We start from the raw sequence: 21,985 nt of genomic DNA, 5'->3' as shown, positions 1-21,985 counted from the left end.
ATGAAACAAAACAAAAAAAAACACACATTTTCAAAGATGCTTGGAACATCCTGGCACTTATAATCCAAATTTCTCTCATTAAACGACTTGTAAACAGTATTGGTGTATGTATGCCCACACTTGATAGCATCGAAGGCCCCCTCTTCTGAGTGATCCTTGCATCACGTGAACATCTATTTATAGAATGATTTCGAAAGTTATGTTTGGTCACGGCGGTATGTGACCAGAGGGATTTGATTGAAGGGCATAGATCAAATGGAAAGACGTGTGGGCAGGTACTGTTATAAGCAGAAATAATATGTTGCTTTTCACATTCTTTTGTTCTGAAACTGCTCAGACAAAAACTCAGTAAGTCTGGTTCCTATATTTAAACAATGTTACCACTAGCAACAATAACAAAATATATGATAAGATCAAAACTTCCAAGAGTATATCTGAAGGGAAGAAGTTCCTGTGGTCTCCATTAAAATGATGGAACAATATCTTACACAGAACTATCACCATGCAAATCTAACTCACATTAACCCAGTTCGAAACTTCATAACACATCTTTTTTTCACTTACTCAGTGCAGATCAGCACCAAAAACTATTTCACATATAAATCTTCTTCGCACATGACCACACATGCACAGACAGACACACACATCCACATATGTGCAATACCACTAAGTGTAATTTTTCTAACAAAACATAGTATGTACATTTTATTTTACATAGTATGTTATTCTTTTTATCTTATTCTATTCCACTGTTTTCCTTAATTTTTAGTGCTTGTAACTTCGCACTGTCCACCCAACAAATTTCCCACGTGTGGGGCTAATAAATGCTTAAAAATTCAGACCTTCCTTACACAAGTGGCACTCATTCAATCCTACACAAAGAAAGCAACAAATGTAAGTGCAGTAAAAGCAGTAAGTAACCACCACATGCCCTATATAGTTTATAAAAAGCAATGTACACAGATGTTTCAGTACAACACAGGGCAACCTGATTATGCTGAAGTAGGGTTGTGCTCTTTATCCTGCATGCCTCATTATCATTCAATGAAGAAGAACATCTGGAAGTACTGTCCTTTGTTTTGCTCTTGTCTTCCTCCTCCTCTTCCTCCTCTGCACCTTAGATTGTTCGCAAACAACCATCCGTCTTCCATCACCACATTAGCAACACTTGTTGAGTTTTTGCCTACAAGTGAATTGTTGTGAAAATACATTTGAGAGTGTTTGAAGCAGTTTTGCATCAGGAGCATATATACTGTTTTAGTGTTTACTTACATAACTTGGTCAGCTTTCGGAGCTTTGTTGCTAAAGAACTAACTCTGGCTCTCTATACCATGCGCTCAGTGTCCTAAGACAACTTTATGAATCTCATTATTCTGGGAAAAACTTTTCTCGATTTCATCTCATTAAAACAGATTTTGTATCATGAAACACTTTTGATGCACCGCAGATGGCAAAAGTAAACATTACCACAGCACAGATGTTATATCTTAGACCCAACAACTCAGAGTAGTTAATGAATCTCACAGTAGTTACATTTTATTGACCTCCATCTCCGTGATATGTGAGTTTTATTGTTGAATCGAGGATTTTAGTGTCAGATGTTTGCTGCCTTTATAATGCCGTGTAGTATATTTTATCACGAATTTGCTGTGGTGTGACTTTTTGTTTAAAATTCACCTTTCTGCAAATTAACTGGTGTACGAAGGAATTCAATTTTCTGTGTGTTGCCAAATACAAGATAGTTTTTCCACAGAAACAGTTGTACCAGTGAAACAAGATGTTCAAGTCGTTCGGCAAACAACTCTGTTGTTTATTTCAAAAAATGATATTCCTAGAAGTGATTGATGGTTTCCAAACATTTCCTGAAACAATGGGTGTGTGCGGAGATCAGCTTAGGTAAAATGAAAATCTGTAATGCGCCAGGCAGCTACTGTTGTGTAAGGAGGCGTGTTGCGTCATGCGTCAAGTTATGTGAATACTCAGTAACCTCCCCTTTAAGGAACACCGTCGGTTTGTATGCGTTGGCTCTCGCTGCTCATTACGGGAATGGGAGGGATACGTACGAGACAGCAATTATCTCTCTGCCTGAGAGACTAGTGTGAACGTCTGATGTGTTCCAAAATTTACATTTTTAGTTTAAACTATGAAATTAAATTGCAAAGCGTTACATTGAAAGTAGAAAATACATCATACGTTTTCATTATGCAAACTGTTTTACAAATGGTGAGGCTAATGTGGATGGGAAATGTGGCACTGATTTGAGACTGCGTTAAGAGTGGTGACAATGAAGTCTCATTCACCCATTAACACACACACACACACACACACACACACACACACACATTCATATAGTGATTTTATCTATACCCAAACACTTTTTAAATAACAGTCAACACACACAAATGTATGTGCCAGGAGCAACCCAGAGTTTATTATCTTGTCCAAGGTCACTTCAAGGGTCACTCTACCACCTGAACCACAGCCTCCACAGATAACTTTTACTTCAGAATAAGAAATATTTGTGTGATTGACTAAGACTGAATTTTTCCTGTTTTGTTGGTCTGAACACAAATGTCATCCACTTGAAATTTGTCACGTAGTGCTGTCTGGAGTTGGCATGGTAGAAACCTGAAGAGCCAAATGCCACATAAAGACATAACTCACAGCATGACCCCTGATCGATATCCCCACATGCCTCTACAAACAATTTGCAGATTGTTTTTTAAATTTTCTTCAAAATCCTAAACACATTCTCACAGACCAACATGATACACCTGTGATTCATAATAATAATAATGAATGGAGGCTTAAGCGTAACAATTACAATGATATTTCCTAAACGGGACAACTGGCAATTGGTCACGCTCGTTGCTATTGCTTTAATTTAACCAATATAAGTCAATTATGAATTCACAGGCAGCAAGAGTGATCAGAAAGTTGTTAAAAGCATTGAATGGAAATGGAGGCAGAGGAATAAGAGCCTGTAAGAAGAGCTGTAGGTGGAGGCAGAGGAGAACAGACATTTCAGATGGCGTGTGAGAAACCACAATTTTTTCTAAGTTTGCTGATTTTTTTTTATCCTTATTTTATGTTTTGTTGCACTGGAAAAATCCGAAAGGGGGAAATCTGCTTAATAAATCACAGTATATGTCAGATATGTCTGATGGACTGCTGTAGAGAGGACACAAAAATAGGACTCTTTGGTCAGTTTAGTCAATGAAAGGCATTTAGTCAAAAGTCTTAGAATAAACCAAGGCCAAAATGAAAAAAGAAAAAAAAAACATAAAATAAAATCCCATAAAAGAGAAGGAGATATGCCGGGGACAAACAAACAATCTGACAAATGGATGAAGCACTGCAGGCTTTCTTCCTTTCTCTTGTTTGTGCCTCTTTTCGCAACCCAAAGCAGGGAGAGGACTCTTTAAACAACTTGTGCTTTTTATTCAGTTATTTGAGACCTTCAGACATTCTACCTTTTGCTTTTGTCTGTGTGATTAAATAAAAGTATATTTCATTTTCATGGCCTGAGGCAAAAGAGCTTTGACTTTTCATGGACATGTATTTGTTTCTTAGTTAGTTTGTTGTTTGTATTTGACTTTCATGTACATTTATATCTAGAGGTCTTTATTTCAGTTCAAGCTGACATTAGTATTCTGGGTTCGGTTTACTTTGTGTAGTCGCCTATGTTATTTTCCAAACCTTTAGCCTCACATCTCTGTATGTCAGGTTTGTGAGTGTTAGTGTTTAGTTAGTTATTTCCTGTTTTATTTTGATAGCAGAGTTTGCCTGCTGCACAAAAAACCCTCTCAGTGATTGCTTTGGTTGTGAGGTGATTGCCACAGTTACCTGTAGTTTTTTATGTTTGTGTGAAAGTACTTGATTGTAGACAAACATGATCGATCCAAATATCGACAGTATCCATACAAACATTAGTACTGGTGTCAGATCGATACTAGCACAATAAGATTCATGCTTTGTCTCCATCCTCTAAGTTCAGTGTGTAGCTCACTGAATTGTATTATTGTATTATTTTTATGCAAGTGAAAAATGTACATAAAATATAAAAATTTACAAATATACATCAAACATGCACCATAAAAATGTCTGAACCTTAAAATGTGTTTTGAATTTGGAAATTGATGATGATTCATTTCGTGAATCATGGCACTCTGCCCCACCCTACATAAGCTGCCTTTATAGGTTAAAAGTATCAGTATCAGGATTAGTAGATCAGTATGAGCAAACATGCTTGAAAAGCTGATTTTGTTTTAACAGTTTTCAGAGAACAGGGTGGAAGGTTGTGAGAAGTGTCTCTTGCCAACCTTGAGAAGGAAGTGTGGTGAAACTTGAACTGTTGCTGGAGCACTTACAGTGAGTGGCTTTAATTTTGAAATATCCTCAGTCACATCTAAAACAGTATAGCTGCTTAAATATTGTTGGAGCTCATTTTATCATTGATAACAAGATTTTTTTTTGTCATCCACCACATCCTGGTGTAATTCTCATGACTCTGACACTCTGTCCAATATCATGTCCTATCCGAGTACTGATCTGCAGCACATTTATAAAACTCAAGCTCTGATTGGTAAGTGCATTTGTTCACTTGGCAAAATAGCATGGCTATGTAGAACCCAGTGTTTATAGCTAATAATGATGTCATATAATAAATGAATACAAAGCAGAGGACATGTATTGATGCACATTGGTTTACACTCAGGAGCTGTGTGTAGTTGTTGTGTTTACTGGCATTTTAAAGCCTCCACAGTGTTTGTGTTTTTAACTTCTATTTTAAGCATAATCAGTTTACATATAGTGAAGTGTGCGATGTAGATAAAATTGCAGTTGCTTTCCAGCAGCCATGCACTTGACGCAAGTAGAAGTCCAGTCCAGTATGGGAGTAGATGGGGTATCAAAAACTGACTCCCTGCAGTGCTGATATAATGCAAATCAGCTTTGCAAGAGTTCAATATTGAGTAAAAATGTTTACATCTGCTCTAATGTTAACATAATGGCAACTCCACTTAGTGTTTATAAATGCACACTGATAGAGCTGACTTTGGCTTATTATTATAATGATCTAAATGGTAATGTGTGAGTGCATTGTGTAATCATTTAATAATAATTTATTCTCAGTTTAATTTAAATTGAGAGCCCGAACCATGGAGTCTAAACAGCATAACTTTCCGTGTTAATAATAACAAGAGGCAGAAGACATGAAACCATCCAAATCAAGAGTTTGGTTCCATTCATGCACACTGCAGCTTTCCACAGTGGTGCAAAAACAAAGTTACTGAGTGGCGTCTGCCCCAAACCTGTACAGACGCTCTGTTCACCCAGTCCAGTTTGTTGTTCTGGTAGGATCAAAGATAATGGGGTTTTATACTAATAACCTCTTATGTCTCCTCTCTTTATCCCTTGTTGTTGTGTTTGTTTCATTGGCTAATTATTCGACTGTTCTAACATTTGTTTTGTACGTTAGTGCAGCTACAGCACTCAGATGTTCCCTTTGGGGTTCAACTTCTCCTAATCATGTCTTAATCTTCACTTAATCAAATGTTTCTGTGTGGTTATGGACCAATATGAGCAATTCAACACTGAATGTCATTATAATGAGTTTGAAGAGGATTTGTTTTCTCGGATAACAATGACTGTTCTGGAAACACGCACGCATGCACGCACACACAGACACAGTTAAATCCTTGCTTTCGGTTTACTTTGTATATTTAATTGTTGCTGCTGTGATTTATTGATCATTCTAAAAGTGCAATTTCTCAAAGGGTAGCTGTCAGTTTTTCTCTGACTGGCAAAACACTGAAAAGCACAGGAAATATAACTGAAAAAACACCATTCCTCCATTTTCATACAGCTTACTCAGATTCTTTTCGTGCAGACTTGCAGAGACCTTCCTTACCCCTAATGTTTGAAATTTTTATTTTTAAGATTTGCATTTGATTTAATCTGTTTCTTAGCTCTCCTTCATACTGCAATTTGCCATCTACAGGATTACACCCAGGAAGTGCTAATTCACTCCAGGATCTTCTAGACCTGCTTTTATGGTCAGGTGAGGTGGAGTATTATAAAAATAATAATGACTTAAATTTGTATAAGGCCTTTCAAGAAACCCAAGAACACTTTACACATGAATAGCAACGGAAAAAAAGGCTGTACGTTAAGGGTTTTGTTGAAGACAGGTTGATTCTCTTGATACAATTAGACATGGTTGTTTACTGTTAAACACTCTAACCATTAAGGAAACTATCCATCCATCCATCCATCTTCTTCCGATTATCCGGGGCTGGGACTTGGGGGGCAGCAGCCCAAGCAGAGAAGCCCAGTTCTCCCTCTCCCCAGTCACCTCCTCCAGCTTGTCCGAGGGAACATCAAGGAGTTCCCAGGCCAGCCGAGAGATGTAATCTCTCCAGCGTGTCCTGGGTCTGCCCTGGGGCCTCCTCCCAGTGGGACACTGGGTCCTTTCGATGTGAAGGAGCAGCGGCTCTAATCTGACCCCCTCCCAAATAGCCAAACTTCTCACCCTATCTCTAAGGGAGAGGCCAGCCACCCTTCAGAGGAAGCTAATTTCCGCCGCTTATATCCACAATCTCGTTCTTTCCGTCACTACCCACAGCTCGTGACCATAGGTGAGGGTAGAGACGTAGATCAACCGGTAAATTGAGAGCTTGAGACAGAATATATACAATTATACTTATGAAAATAGAGTTAACAGTCCAAAATCTATGCCCTACGTTAAATTTTACAAAGCCATTTAGTGGACCAGATTGGAGCCTTTCCTAGGCCAATTATGGCCCCCAGGCCTTATATTTGACACCTTTGCTGTAAACTTATTAAATATAAACAAAGAGGGGTGCTCTTTTCATATGGGATGTTATGCCTTGGTGGCCCATGAAGTAAAAGGCGGTTACTTCCTTTGTTTTAGACTCTCTTAGCAGTACAAGTCATGTGCTCACTCCTGCTGAATCAGCAATCCCTGATGCAGTTTTATTGGATATCTCACATCACTCTGCAAGAAAATAGGACTAGATACATTAAGTACAGTTTATACTCACGATCTGCCTATTTTCTCTTCTGATGGGAGATTAAAGGACATAGATATGTGCTTCTCTGAGTGAATGAAGACCAAAAAAGACTGCAGCAAATCAGGATTCATGCTTACACTTACCTGCTTTCACAAAGAAATTTGATGAAAAACATAGTTATGGATTGAACATGTGATGAATGACTTGTGGGGCGAGTGTCCCTTCCCCTGTTGAAATGGGCTGTTGGACTGGAGGACTCTGGTCTTTTCTTATAGTGAAAATAGCTTATTGTAATTATGCACTGTCGAGTGCAGCAGTTAAATACACTGAAGTATGGCAGGCCTCACAGCCTTTTGTTGAAAAGCTTAAACCAGCCCAGAGTCACAGGCCTTCCTATTTAACAAGCTAATTTCTGAGTGTTTCCAAGCCTAACATTAGCATAAAGACAAGCACATAATTGTTTGCCTTAAAAAGAAATCTAAAGCTTGAATATAATCAAGCTTTAGATTCCTCTAAAGGGACTTTTATCAAACCTGTTATTTACTCAGGCTGTATTTTCCTTGGAGTTTTCATATCTTAAAAAGGTTAACCGTTAATTGCAGTGCTTGGTTGTAATGACAAAGTTATCAACTGAAAGAAAAAATATGAATTCCCAGAAAGCTGATTGTGTTCACCCGAACGTTGCATTTTCAGTTATCTTAGAAAATAATAATGAATTCATTTTAAAAATAACCATTTTCATTCTACATTCTAGGGAATTGCGTACATTTACAATCTTTTCCCATAATGGCATGGAGACCATGGTGGTTGATGAGAAGCCTACAGGAAGTTAACGTTTTTAAATTGTACAAATGTTGTATTCATTTAGAGATAAATAGCTTTCTATTATATTGTATATTATGTTATACTTGTCACGGTCTGCGGAGACAGGCCGTGTGGTGGTGTGTGTGATGGACCCAGGTGCGTAAACAAGTGAGTAGACGGGAGTGAACTTAACAGAAAGCGAGCCTTTATTATGGCTGAAGACAAAGTGTACAAACACAACAGGGATAGCGTGACTAAACTAGACTATAACTAAACTGGGAAAACTAGTACTGTGACAAACTAAGAAGACTCAGAGACTATGGTGATAACTGCAAAGACCGACCGTGGGAACACAGACGACGCGACACAGACTGTATGAAACACAGAGACTAAACACACATGAGGGATGATCAGGGGAAGTGGCCACACATGGGATCACAGCTGACACACATGAACCTAAAGACAGGACAGGAGAAGTGAAACTAAATACACTGACATTGAATACAGACTTTCAAAGTAAAACAGGAAACATGGAGATTAGACATGACATGAACTAAACATAACCACGCAGACATGACTCATGACAGGTAGATGCACGAACCAGGGAGACTGAGTACAGGGGAAGATGACAGAAATGACAACATGAACTTGGCAACATAAGACACACAGACATGAAGGGCAAGGGAGACTTAACACAAGGGTAATATAATTACAAACGAGCTAGAATAACTTAATGAACCTAAACAAACAATAAACATCAAAATAGACTAAACACAAATCACTGGGTCGCACGACCCAGGACCATGACAATACTGTGTGATAGACATGTAACCTATCCAGTGTACATCACTGGCAGCTGGGATAGCCAGCACCATCCTGAATATCTCACAGGACTGTTTTCATGGTGTGAAACAGGGATCTCAGTATGATTTTCTGTCATTTATTAAAGATTTGCCAAAAAAAAGAGTTTAAACAGCTGAGAAGAATTCTGTGGCTATACTTGTGAAAGTTCCTCTTTATGTGAAGAAAGTAGAAGCTTTGAGAAAAGCTTAACTGGGATTTGACTGTTGGAGGTGAAAGAGCATCCGAAACTTTTGATTTACATGAACAATGGGAACCGGCAGAAAAATCTTCCCAGAAAAGCAGCTGTGGAGGTGGAGGAGTTAAAGCAGACAGGAGACATCTGACATTAAGCTGAGGGTTTGCTTGAGGCAGTGTAAAGTTGTCTGACTTGCCCTAAAGACAATAAAGATGCCGAGGTGTGAACATGAAAGCAATTTGTAAAATCTGAAAAGATATGTTTTGATGTGACACATTGTCAGAATGGAGCTTTAATTGAATATGTTTTTATTTTAAACGTCTCCCTGGTGTGAGAAAAGCAGGCCTCTATTAATTCTCCAGACTACTGTTTAAAAAGTCATTGTGTGGATTTCAGCAGTGAAATGTTTTTATATTTGAGGGAGGTTTCCAGATTATGCTAAAGAGATAACAACAGATCGCTTGTTGACATATTAACAAGCAACCTGTTGTGTGAATAATGCCGTCAGTAATGGGTCATGGTAGTGATCAGACACCAAAATAAAGCTATGGAAGTGTGAAGGAGGCACTTATTTCTCAGACAGGGATGTTCTCTCTGGCTTAAAATGACTTGATCATCATGGATATGTTTGACAAATATCTTTTTTTTTCTGTGTGATGTTTTGCTTATGTTGGAAAAAGGACTGAAGTCAACTGGATTTATGAAAAACTACATATGAAGAAATTACCAAGTTTGCAAGTATCTTTATGACTCTGTGTTATTGTACCTAAAGTATATTCAACCAGCCTATGAATATCTTGATAGCACTATTATGTTAAATTCATTGTAATTTCTGCTGCCCACTTGGTCACTCTTAAATAATAAACTTTTAATGTCAGTGAGACTTTCCCCTGGTAAATAAAGGATATATAAAAGTCCATTTACCCCAAACTGATAGCGGCTTCTATGTAACAGGAATGTTCTTTCCTGCTCAAAATTTCTTTTTTTTTTCAGTGTGGAAAATACCGGAAGTCCTTTTTGGCACAACACCTGACTCTAATTAAAACCCTCCTGACGCAGGTGTGATCCTCCGCCACGCCAGAGGCCTCTCGCTGTTCTCTTTTACATGGCGCCACGATAAAGAATTAAATCGACCAGGTGGTAGCTTATTTTTATCAAACGGTACTCGTTAAAATGAAGGTACCGGAGGAGGAATCCATGAGTGACATTTTGAAGCGGCTGACGGGCGAGTCCGCGCTCCCTGTCTACTGCAACATCGAGAAGTTCAAACGAGGACGGGACAATTTATACTTCGTGGCCGAGGACTTCAGCCAAACTGTGAAAAAACGAGAGTTGGTCAACGCCAAGGAACGAATGAGAGTGAGTGTTTTAAAAAGTAACTCATAACCACAAATGAAGGACTGGTAGCAAACCCTTAGAAAGAGGGTCCTGGAGCCATTTTTCATCCACTGTGTTTTTTAATTTCAAGCCATTTTCACTGTGTTGAATAGAATATAGCCAAATTTGCCAAACTTTTTTTTTAAAAAACATTTTTAGAATTGCGGTCTGAGTTCATTAAATTAGCTTAAAATAAGCTACAAATATGCATCCACCTTTGGTCCTAGAGCCAAAAAACGGCGCATTGAAAACCATTATAAACGCTATTTTTCATTTCATTTTTCATAACTAAATGTAGTGCCATCGTCAAAGTGAGGGGGGCACTTTAGAGTCCGGGCCTTAAAATTTAATTTTTTTAGTTGTCCACCAGGTGGCGCCCTTCATATTTCAGCATTGAACAAACTCAAGCCAAAAATTCAGGTTTTGAGCATGTCTTTCTGCTTTAAAAAGGGGGGGGAGTGGTGTTGTGTGTCACTATCGATGACCTTCATATTTAAAAAAAAAAAGGTCTTTATGTCAAAAAAATAAAATAAATAAATAAAATAATAAAAAAAGACACACTTTTTTTCAAAAGTATTTTGATGGCCAGACAGGCACACTGCAATACAAACAAATTAAATATAAAAGCATGGACCAAAAGCAAAATAGATTTTATTTTTACCTTCAAAATAATTTTTTTAAATGCAGCTGCGGTTGAATGACCTGGAAGTAGTCATTGATGGAACGCTAAGATACCGCATTTCTAAATAGACGTGCATTGAGCAGAAAATGGAGCTTCTGTCATCTCACACTGTCAATCGATCATGTAGAGACACCAATTATCTGCAAATTGTGAGCGAAGCGGAGATCGATGGGAACAGCCATTGGAGGATTTCGACAAACTGGCGGACAATGACTAGGCTCCGGACGCTCCAGCGTACAGGTCTGACTCGCCGTGTGCCAAAGTGCGCACAGAAACACTTTCGCTGTCCTGAGTACGAAAAGTGCTGACGTTGTCGTTTGAAAAAGTATTCTTACATTACCATTGAGTTTGGGAGTTACAACAAAAAATGATATTTTTAAGTGTGTGTGTGTGTGTGTGTGTGTGTGTGTGAGAAAACTTTATATGAATATTTCAGGGAGAAGTAGTTTTAAAAGTAATTTAAAGTGGGAAAAAATATAATATTATAGCACTCTTTATGGTGTGGTCGATTTTTGGCTCTAGGACCAAATAAGGATGTTTTTAAGGACCTTCCAAGGGTTAACGGCTCACTCAAGGAGGGAAGCTGTTAGCAACCTCACAGCTAACGATGCTAGCTGGAAAAATAATGTTATTGTTCATTTTGGGAATAATTTGCTGCTAATTTCTCAAAATAGACTGACGACTTTATTGTCCAAGCAGAATTGCAAGTTTAATGTAAACATTTCGACTCTCAATAAAGTAATTTCCCCCCCCCTCCTTAATCTGTGCCACTCCGCCCTACAAGGAGTCCTCGGCTAATGTTTTACACAGAGCTGCACTACACCATTAAGGCACATTGTTTGGCGCTGAAGTTCGCTCGAAGGCCTGCATCTTGGGTTTTTTAGCAGCTGTGTATTAAGTGCTAAGCATGACCGCTTTATGAATGCATCCTGGCATTAAATGGTCTGAAATGGACTAATTTTCTTGGAAATGCAGTTCTCCTTCGTTGTTATATTAGAGATGTTGTTTTTGGATGTTTGAACAACATTATTAGAATAAATAATGATGATGATAATAATAGCGCTGATATTTGCATAAGTAGTCCTGCTGGGGTGCTGAAAGTTGCCTTTGTGTTTAATTAAAAACTACCTTTTTGTATTTCAAAATTGACAAGTCTGTATACAACTCAGTGCTGCTTACAATCAAATAAGTATGAATACTTTAGTTTAAACCGGGATTTGCTCCCACAGGGCTTAAATTTCTACAAGAGTATCAAATTGTGACAATCGCTCCTGCTTCAAATCCTACAGTTTTCAGTGTTTGCTAAAGCACTTCAGCCTCTCTTCGTTGCAGATCAGGAACTTGAATACCATGTTCTCTCGCTTGAAAAGGATGGTGCCACTGATGCGACCAGACCGAAAGCCCAGCAAAGTGGACACACTCAAAGCTGCCACAGAATACATTCGACTGCTGCTTGCAGTTTTGCAGGAAACTGAAAGTGTAAGTACTGCGCTCGGCAGGACTCTCTGAAATGACAAGTGTATTGTTTTCCAAGAGCAACACTACCACTTATTGTGAAATGTTGATCTGTGTTTTGTTTTCGTTTATTTTAGGATGATGGCAGTGGGACTGATTTCTTAAAGAATGCAATCGCCTACAGTCAGACTGAAGGCCTTGGTAGTGACTTTTGGCGAGTGGATGATGTAAGTGGTGTCTGTTTCTTCAGTAAAGGGACGCTGTTGTATCAACCTACTAATGGTGCTAATCCACATTCAGAATGTGCATACATCATTAAATGGAGCGTCACATACATACTAGTGCTTTGGCCTAAGTTCCTGCAGTTTAGTTTTGCATTTGCATGTCTGTTGGGTTGATTTCAGGTTAGTGCGTTAGCCATTAACGCCTATCCCCATTCTTTGCATTGAGAAACTCTTTGCTGTAAGTAAGCCTAACAGCTCCCAGATCATTTATTCTGGCCATATGGCAAGAAGGTCATCACTGCTTCAAGCACTGTCTATATGATCTGGTCAGAGAGCAAGGACAGCAAGCAGTGCTCTGCCCTTGAAGAAGAGACATCTGCCCAAGATGAAGAAACTTCCTCTCCAGAAGATGAGGGGACAATCTCCAAAGAGGCTGACTGCATCACCACTGAAGATGAGTACTAGCCAGTGTGTGAATCCTCTTCTTTGGGGGAGGTTTGGGGGCATGGAGGTGGAGGCCGAGCAGCTGATGGAAAAGAACATAGGAGCATTTTCTGAGACCGAGGAGCCGGTGACTGAGTGGATCCCTCATGAAAGGAAAACCATGTGGGTCCCACTACTGAAGAGAGACTGCTCTACAATCCAGTACCCACTGGTATCAAACCAGATGTCACCCTGTATGCAGTTCCCTGCACTAGCAGCCTGAGATATACTTTTGACTTTTTTTATAACAAAGGAGATCTTTTAGCTGCTGTGCACCCTTACAAACCTGCACGGGAGGCAAAGGTGTGAGGATTGGAGGATTATAGATGAAGCGGAGATGTGAGCCTGAACCAGAATGAAGCAATACGTAGCATGTTGGATGACAACACTGGAAGTTCTCAGGAAGTAAAAAAGGGAAAGGGGTTCAGACATTCAATAATTTCCCCCAGGGATCAATAAAGTATTCTGATTCAGACTCCAACTGACGGAGGAGCTCTGAGGACAACGTCTTTCCTTCGGGCACCTTGGCACTGAGGAACTCCTCAGATGAAAACTGGTACAGGGGAAACAACCCAGAGCTTCCTCCCCAGCTCCTCCAGATGCAACAGAGGAAGATTTTGTTGTCTGTCTTTGGCTTCACCAAAACTACCACATGCCAAAGCAACGGAGGAATGTGCTTCTTTTGACAGCAACACACAAGGAACCAGCAGTCAGTGATGGGGAATAGAGGATGCCTAGAAACAAGAAGCAATCCTGGACTACAATAGACACAAATACAGCTTAGATAACTTGGAGAGGATGTTGGCACCTCAAGTTGTTGAAGGAAAACTAGCTGCTGGCTCTTTTCTCCAATCTCCTGGATGTCTTGGGATATGATGCCTTTGTCCTGCCGGAAACAACTTCACTGAAGTGGGGGAGTGCTCTACAAATGAAGAGCGATCCTGGGAGAGCTGGGGCACATGCTGGTGACCTCAACAGCTGCAAGACGCCCTTGTCCCTGATTCTCAGCCACTTCTGCCATTGATCCCAAGATACAGTAGTCTGAACAGGTGTGACCCACACCCCACCAATGAAATGAGAAGAAGGTGCAAAAGGCGCACCTCCAGGATTGGAACAGCAGCCCCTTGCACCAGGTGTACAGGGTGGGCCATTTATATGGATACACTGTAATAAAATGGGAATGGTTGGTGATATTAAAGTCCTGTTTGTGGCACATTAGTATTTGTGAAGGGGGGGGCAAACTCCTCAAGACGGGTGGTGGCCATTTAGAAGTTGGCCGTTGAAACCAAGCACACCATTGTTTTTCTTGTGACATTACCAATAAGTTTGTGTCACATGGCCCTCTTCCTATGGGGGGGGGGGAGTTGTATCCAAGGTGGCTGACTTCTAAATGGCCACCAATTTTATAGCCTTTTGTAGACTTAAACAAGGGGTGCCCGTTTTTGGCCACGAGCAAGCTGAGAGGGAGTTTTTATGTTTTTGCTTTGAGGTTGTCTTCCAGCTAGTGCAGTGGACAAACTGGTGTTTAAAGGGTTAAAAATGTAAAAAGTAATAACTATCTTATATTTATGAAAAGAACTGAAGTTAGTTAAAAGCTTTATGCAGAAAGAAGGGTTTAAAAAAAAAAAAAACCCATGAAAATAATAAAAATTACAGACCTTATCTGTTGGCTGGAAGGTTGGTGATTTTGAACAAACCCGGAGGGTTAATACATAATTTTTTTTTTTTTTCATAAAGCCACAAGCAGCAATAAACCATTCATTCCTGAGCAAAACATAAAACTACATCAGCTCACTGTCAAAAGTATATAGATATTTATTACAAAATATTAGCATATTAAATGAAATTATATCTGTTAGTGGAGACTTTTCCAGTGTGTTAGGGTGAGCTATCGTATCCAACATGAAGTGCAGCTTTTCCAGGAAAGTGCTAAATGAACAGTCACACTTTTTACCATCTCATTTGATTGTTGTTCTGGTTTAGTTGGTCTTGCTTTACTACAGTTGACCAGTCACTGTTCCCAGAAATGAATGTTTTATCTAACTGTGCTCTTTCTCCCTGCCAGTTGCTGAGCATGTCAGAGGAACAAATTGATGATGGATTCATTTTACCCCCTGAACCGGTGACAGACGATGGAGAGATGACCAGACTGATGTTGCAGCACTGTGTGATGCCAACATACCAGTTCATCATCCAAGTAGCTCCTGATCAGCCTGCGGTAACTCATCAATGTACTTCATGTTTTCAGGGGTCGGTGTTCAGCCTGTCAGTCAAAAAGAGAGGGAACCTCAGTCTGGATTACTCATCTGATTTGAGGCTTACTACTTATGTTTTTTTGTTTTTGTTTGTTTGTTTGTTTTTAAGTGCAACAGTGCACACATCTGCAGGTCTATAGCTAAGATTAGAATTTTCAGTTGAGTCCCACGAGGCAAAACCAAGAACTCTGCTCATACTAAAATGCAGCAGTGTGCTTGTTGACATGGTGACTCTGGTCACTTTTGACCCCATAGCCTGTACTCCGTCCTCCCTTGGGACACACAGTAGTGGGGTTAAAATAAAGACTAGTAGATAAGTGACATGAAATCGTGTGTGTGTGTGTGTGTGTGTGTGTGTGTGTGTGTGTGTGACCTAATTTAAAAAAAAATAAAAAATAAATCTAAAAACGGCACATCTCTAAAATTGGCCAAATAAAAGCTCAACACATTACACTGGCATAATTTAACAACTAAGCCAGAATGCACAAGTGGTGTGTGTGTGTGTGGGGGGGGGGAAACCAAGTACACAAAGTAAATCAGGGGTTTATTGTAATTTTTTTCATTAATCAAGTTTCATACAGAATTGACCCTGATATATCAGTGACAGCTGGAGTAACCTTTCAGAAGGAAGATGGGCAATGTTTATGCAGTTCTTGGAAGACAAACCCTGCAAACAATAGGCAATCACATGTTTAATTCCACGAATGATCTGGCAGAAACATTCTTCAATTACAGCTGACAATCGGCGCACAGCATTTGATTGTCTTCTGAGTAGTGCCAACATCTGAAAGGTTCAAGCAGTCCTGACAAGTGCCTGAGCATCTGATTGGATAATTTAGGTGAAGAGGTTTAGATAACGCCAGAGCAAGGGTTTTATCCCCGCACTTATGTCATTATGCTGTACACAGAACTATTGTGACAAGCAGACTTCAGTTTTCAGTGTTTGTGCATCAAATTATGAACATGTAATCCTCCTGGACTGTAAGAGTGAAAAATTGACTTTTATCCAGCAGAGGAAATGCTTAACATTGTAAGGACTTGAACATTAACTTTTTTGTCTTCCAACAGATGTCTCAACCTTGCTAAGCAGTGTTTACAGCAGCTGATGTGGCCTGATATTGGACACCTGCCAGGTTTGCGTTTTGAACACTAATATTAAATCAGTTTACAGAAATGCAAGTGATGAAATGTTGGTGGGATCAGAATTTAATGATCAAGAATGTAATTGACTGCAGATCAAATCAAGTTAGTAAAGGCCCTGAATGATTAAATATCATTCTTGATTTACTATTCTAAAAATATATGTGAAGTACAAAATTACTCAATGTGTACAAATGTTGCCCTCATGTGGTCTGAATGAGCATCTCAGAATGATTAAGGGTGTGAGTACTACTATATTCTAATTGGGCCTGATTTCATAGAATCTTTGTGTGTAATGATGTAATTGCCCTTAATTTCTTTTTTTCTTCTCTCAAAGCACTGGCTGTGCATCACATAAAGTAGCCTATAGTTGAGTCTTTTTAAAAGTGTTGTTGCACTGCCCTCTGGTGGACCGTTCCACTGTCTAATCTGTAGTTTCTGTTTCACCTCTGACCAGGGTACTAAAAATACCAGATTAGCTGCCGTTTGCATTGCCGATTTTTAGATTCCTGAATGTGAATTAAGGCTTCCTACAGAAACTTTTATTTAAATGGCTCGTAGTTTTAAGCAGACATTCTAGCCAACGCAACAGCTTCCTTTGAACACTCGTGCTTCTACAAGTGGTGTGACGCAGCGCCACACAGGAGTTATTCTCACATCACTGCTGTGAATAGAACTCCAAAAAGGATGTATTAGAACTGTTTAAGAATAGATGGATAATGTTGAATTAATCACTTTAGTCTACTAGAGAACTTTATTTTGTTGTTAAAACATGAAGATGTAAAGCATGTAGTATGTGCTTGTAGTGTCTTATCCTTCATATAACATAAATGATAAACAACGCTGATTAAACACATACATTTAAAGGGAATTTTAAGATTAAATGAACTAAAACAGTTAAGTGTTTGGGCTTCGTACTCTTTACATGTCTATAAAGTTGACTATAACTCGAGTGACCTCGACCTGAAGGTCAGATGTCAACTTGAGAACAAGGTGTAGAGGCTGATGTTCACCACTGGCTGCTGCCAGGATTTTTATACATACTCCTCCATTTTCAGGGGATTAAAAGTAATTGGACTCCTGAAGTTCATAGGAAGGATAATGACATAATTATTTCAATGGTCAAGAGAACCAAATTTTCAAAATCATGAATGCACTCGAACAGGTAGACAGATCATTGTCAATCTACAGTCAAGAGACATGTTTGTGAATGTAAAGTCTCTATGTTCACAAACGATCCTGGTTTCACTCAAGAACAGGAAGCACAGGTTTGACTTTGCTAGGATACAACTGAAAGAGCCTGATCGTTGCACACATGAAACGAAAGTTAACTTGTAACAATTTGAGAGAAACGTGTCAGCATAAAGTCTATAAAACGTGTAGGTAATGTTTTTACATGGCTCATGTGTGGATGCCAGTGAAGCAGTCACTGATGACGTGAATGCTGATAGAAGCAGGGTGAAATGTGAAGCGTACAGACAGGACTCTAGTTTAACTCTCCCCCCCCCCCCCCCCCCCCCCCCCCCCCCCGGCTTAACACCACAGCTTTACATGTTCACTCCATACAGACAATATTGATTTGTAAATGATTAACTAACAATCTCGTCAATACAAGTTCCTTATTTGGAGCACATTTCTACAAGACAGATAAGTTACCGTATATTATTATTATTATTTTTTTTTTTTTTTTTTGGGGACCATAAGGCACATTAAGCGAAACAAAACAGTCAGATAAGTCAAACTTTAGTCAACTCATTTGTCTTGCTTCCTCCACTTCTGTGCCATTGATTCATTAATGTCTCGCAGCTGCTCTATTCCCATGTTCTACTGCGTGACTGAGTTTACACACATTATGGTAATATTATGTTGAAGCATGCTATGCATTATTCTGAGGCTCCTGACTACTGTGGCCGTAATGGTCTGACAATCTACAAAGCGGTGCGGCTTTGTAACTTAGCAAAGTCATACTAAAACATTTTGACAGATTTTTGAGCACAGTGTCCCACATAAAACCGGTTTGCAGTCAGTAAGCACAACCAGAATTCATAAGGTGCACTTTTGAGAACATCTTACCTTGGGCATGGGCGTCTGAGAGGTTCTGCCCTTGACTATCTCTGGTGTAGACCATGATATGGGCATAATGTGTCTGTTGTTGACCAGAGACTTTCTGAGTTGCAGAAACTTTTTTTTTTTTTCTCTCTTTCTCCTCTTCGGGGTACTCGAAGGGCTGGTTATGTTAAAAACTGGGGGCTGTGTGAGCTTAATGTGGTGAGGCTTGGTATTCACACTCTGCTCCTAAATATGTTGAAAAAAAAATGTGGGTGAATTGCTCGTTTACAGCATTGAAAACAAAAACGTGCACAGAGCCGTGCATGAAATGAAGCCCCAAAGAATTTGTGTTGAATTGGGTATTATTGAATTACTCAAATTGTTGCAGCCTGAATAGGCAAACATGTTTCTAGTGATTGATAAATGGTATGAATACTTTAAGGAAACCAAGTTGTTGAGTGTTGTGATTTTTCTTTTTAGGGTCCTGTTGCTTTGAAGAAAAGGATTGTTTTGAAGAAAGCAGACTTTCATTTGTGGTGTTTTAACCTTTTGGGTTTTTTTTTTTTTTTTTTTTTTTTTTTTTGTTGTTGTTGAAGTAAATGTTTTGATTCTCATTTTACAGATTGTATCCTTGGCAGCCTTAAAATGTAAAAGGAATTTTGTTTTTGTAATTTCACTTATGAAATTGTTTTCTGTGTAGGCCTATTAGAAGCCTGTTATATACAACACTTGTTGTAAGAGTCATGTAAATGTTAAACTCGTGTTAGTGTTCAAGAAGGTTTTCTTTGGGGGGGAAAGACTTGTGCTGATTAACAGAATGAATTTGTCACACTGCTGTCACTTGTTAATGTTATTAAATACAAGTGGAAATGTGAAAATGCATGAAAAATTAAAGACTGTAGTTCTTTGTTTCCTTTTGTTTTGATTCAGCTTTAAATATAAAAAAAAAAAAACCCCTTTGTTCAGATATTTATATTTTATAAACCCAGCAGTAGAAAATTTTAAAGCTTCATACACTTCAGTTCACTTATAAGGACAATTAAGGTTCAAAAGACCTGATGAATTCTGACCAGGTCCCTGCAGTTCAAGAGTAAAGAGGCTTTAAAGGTTTGAAAGCCTGTGTGGAAAGGCAACCCCCCCCCATGATTGCTGCAAAAGATCTTTAGAAATATTTAGAGAAACTGATACTGTTCTGCTTTTCAGGTCTACATGAAGAACATCACTTCAACCCTCATCTGCAGTCTGCAACGCAACATCAGCAGTTTTGTCGGCACAACCTAGCAACTAATTGGAAACTAGGGATTACCAATTGACTATTTTTGTGTAGCTCAGTGTACAGAAAGTTGGTGTGTGTGTCTAGTTTGTATTAGATTTTGTCATTTGATGTAATTGTTGTAGCTGGGAGTTCTTCAGCAGCCATATCATCACACTTTCCTTGGGCGGGTTTGAGTAGGTGTATACATTTCGGGTAAGTCATTAATGTACAAACGGAACAACAGAGCCCAAAGTTGAACCTAGAGGTACTCCAACGTTTGATTAATCTATTCCCCCCCGTGTGATGTAGATCCTTGAGAAGAGTAAAAAGTCCACACAAATAAGAAGTTAATACAGTCTGTACACCTTAAAACAATCAGATCCATGAGCTCAAGCTACAGTCATCTAGGGTGTTGATACAACTCGTAACCAATCTGAACCTCAGCAGTTTTTTTTCTGACTCAAGGCAGCAGCAGGAAACAAGCAGAAGTACCAGCCTCTGCCACCCACCACCTATTATTTACATCTGCTTCCAACCTACAGTAGCCATGTGTTGCCTCCAGCTGCTCATAACACCCACCTGCTCCCTCATGCAGTTTACGGAGCTGGGAAGGAAACCACACACACCTCCCCATTCAGCCTCTCGTCCACTGTTCGATCCCCATCCAACAGTCTCTTACAAAGACCATTAAAACATATAACATCCCTCTGCTGGTCTAATCTCCACCCCCACAGAGCTGCAGGCACGTCACCTACGGCCTCATTTAACCGCAGTCCAGTTGCTACACCACATGAATGTTCTAAGGACCATCGACGGCCTCAACCTACAACCTACAGCTTCCTCCTCCACTTGCAGATTAAAGCAGATCGCAGGAGCTAAAGCTTCCACCTACTGCCTCATCCAGGCAATTTCACCAGCACCATGAACCCAAATAGCTGAAAAGTGATGTCATGTTTAAAACAACTGCCAACCCCACACCTACAACCTCATCCCGCACCTTTAATCTCAGCTGCAGATGCCAACAGAAACCTTGAAGCCAAATCTCCTTCAAACAAAATGGTCATGAGTAGAAATGTTCAACTAAATCCTACATAGTTCTAAAGTACTCTTGATGTGATTATAAATACACAGTGATGTGTAAATTTTAAGGAAATTAGGCTGAATGATGAAAAAAATCACATTTCTGAAAGTAAAATATCTTAAAAGAGCTTGAGCTGTTTTAATCTTTATATGATCCTTAAAATCCTGACTCTTTTTACCCTAAGGATGAAAAATGACACCCTCCCAAAAACTGCTGTAAAAGTATTACTATATAATACTTTTTCCCACTTTAAATGACTCAGTCTTTTAAAGCTACTTCAGCCTGTGAAATACATTGTAAAATGTTTTATTTTAACCCTTTAAAGGTCAGTGTGTTTACAGAGCTCCACTGTTTTATATCGGAAAAGAATACCAGCAGCGGAAAGTCTAAAAAGTACATTTCAAGGAGTGTTTTATTATTTTTATTAGGTCCTAAGATGGGTCAATGCTTGGAGGCAACATTGCTTTTCATGCATTTTTCATTTTTTCTGTCATGTCAGATTTTTTTAAAATGATAGCTTTGCAAAAATTGCTGTAAAATGTTATACAGTAATATTTTTTCCACTTTAAATGACTCAGTCTGAAATATCAATATCAAATATTACATTTAATTACATTTTGGATTTTAACCCTTTAAAGGCCAGTATGTTTGCATAGCTCCACTGTTTTGTTTTGTTTTGTTTTAACAACTTCAGCCTGAAATATAAATATAAACTATTAAGTAGAGTTTTGGGACTTTAACCCTTTAAAGAAGAGGGACTCCAGCTGAGGTGGAGCAGAGGCTGAAAATGGACAGACTGGTCTTGGCATATAAGCTTCCCACATGGTGCTGCCAGCTCTTCTAATTTTTTTCCATGCAAAAGTCACACTGCTCTTACATTTGCTGATGAGAGGGGCTTGTAGCAGCACCCTGCAGATTTTAATTGATTAATTGTTTGACTTGTAAACATCCATCTTCACACTCATAGTGCACGATAATTTCCAGAGCATCCTGCTGTAAAGTCTTGCCATCTCCAAAACAACTGCTCCTGCATTACTGCGCATATTTCTAACTATAGTTGCAGTGCAGTTGCATAACAGGCGTGATAACAAGGCTGCTGAAAGTTTC

The 21,985-nt window shown here is 39.1% G+C and overlaps 1 protein-coding gene across 1 annotated transcript; it reads left to right on the top strand.

Moving 5' to 3' along the window:
* Positions 1-9,898: 9,898 nt before the first annotated feature.
* Positions 9,899-19,436, top strand: figla (folliculogenesis specific bHLH transcription factor). Its single transcript, XM_026188887.1, has 6 exons — positions 9,899-10,236; positions 12,269-12,415; positions 12,529-12,618; positions 15,164-15,316; positions 16,422-16,486; positions 19,023-19,436. Exons 1-5 carry the CDS (start codon positions 10,051-10,053, stop codon positions 16,437-16,439), a joined length of 594 nt encoding a protein of 197 aa, XP_026044672.1. The 5' UTR covers positions 9,899-10,050; the 3' UTR covers positions 16,440-16,486; positions 19,023-19,436.
* Positions 19,437-21,985: the final 2,549 nt, after the last annotated feature.

This window comes from Astatotilapia calliptera, chromosome 12, assembly GCF_900246225.1.
Source record: "Astatotilapia calliptera chromosome 12, fAstCal1.2, whole genome shotgun sequence".
Lineage (NCBI taxonomy): Eukaryota > Metazoa > Chordata > Actinopteri > Cichliformes > Cichlidae > Astatotilapia > Astatotilapia calliptera.
The sequence above is the reverse complement of the archived record's forward strand: the minus strand, read 5'-3'. Positions and strand labels throughout refer to the sequence as shown.

What these genes read in the sequence shown, in the direction of transcription:
- figla (XM_026188887.1), top strand. Translation starts at nt 10,051, where the DNA reads ATGAAGGTACCGGAGGAGGAATCCATGAGTGACATTTTGAAGCGGCTG. An exon ending in TTTTGCAGGAAACTGAAAGT is followed by an intron (nt 12,416 to 12,528) that starts GTAAGTACTGCG and finishes CGTTTATTTTAG; the next exon opens with GATGATGGCAGTGGGACTGA. An exon ending in ACTTTTGGCGAGTGGATGAT is followed by an intron (nt 12,619 to 15,163) that starts GTAAGTGGTGTC and finishes TCTCCCTGCCAG; the next exon opens with TTGCTGAGCATGTCAGAGGA.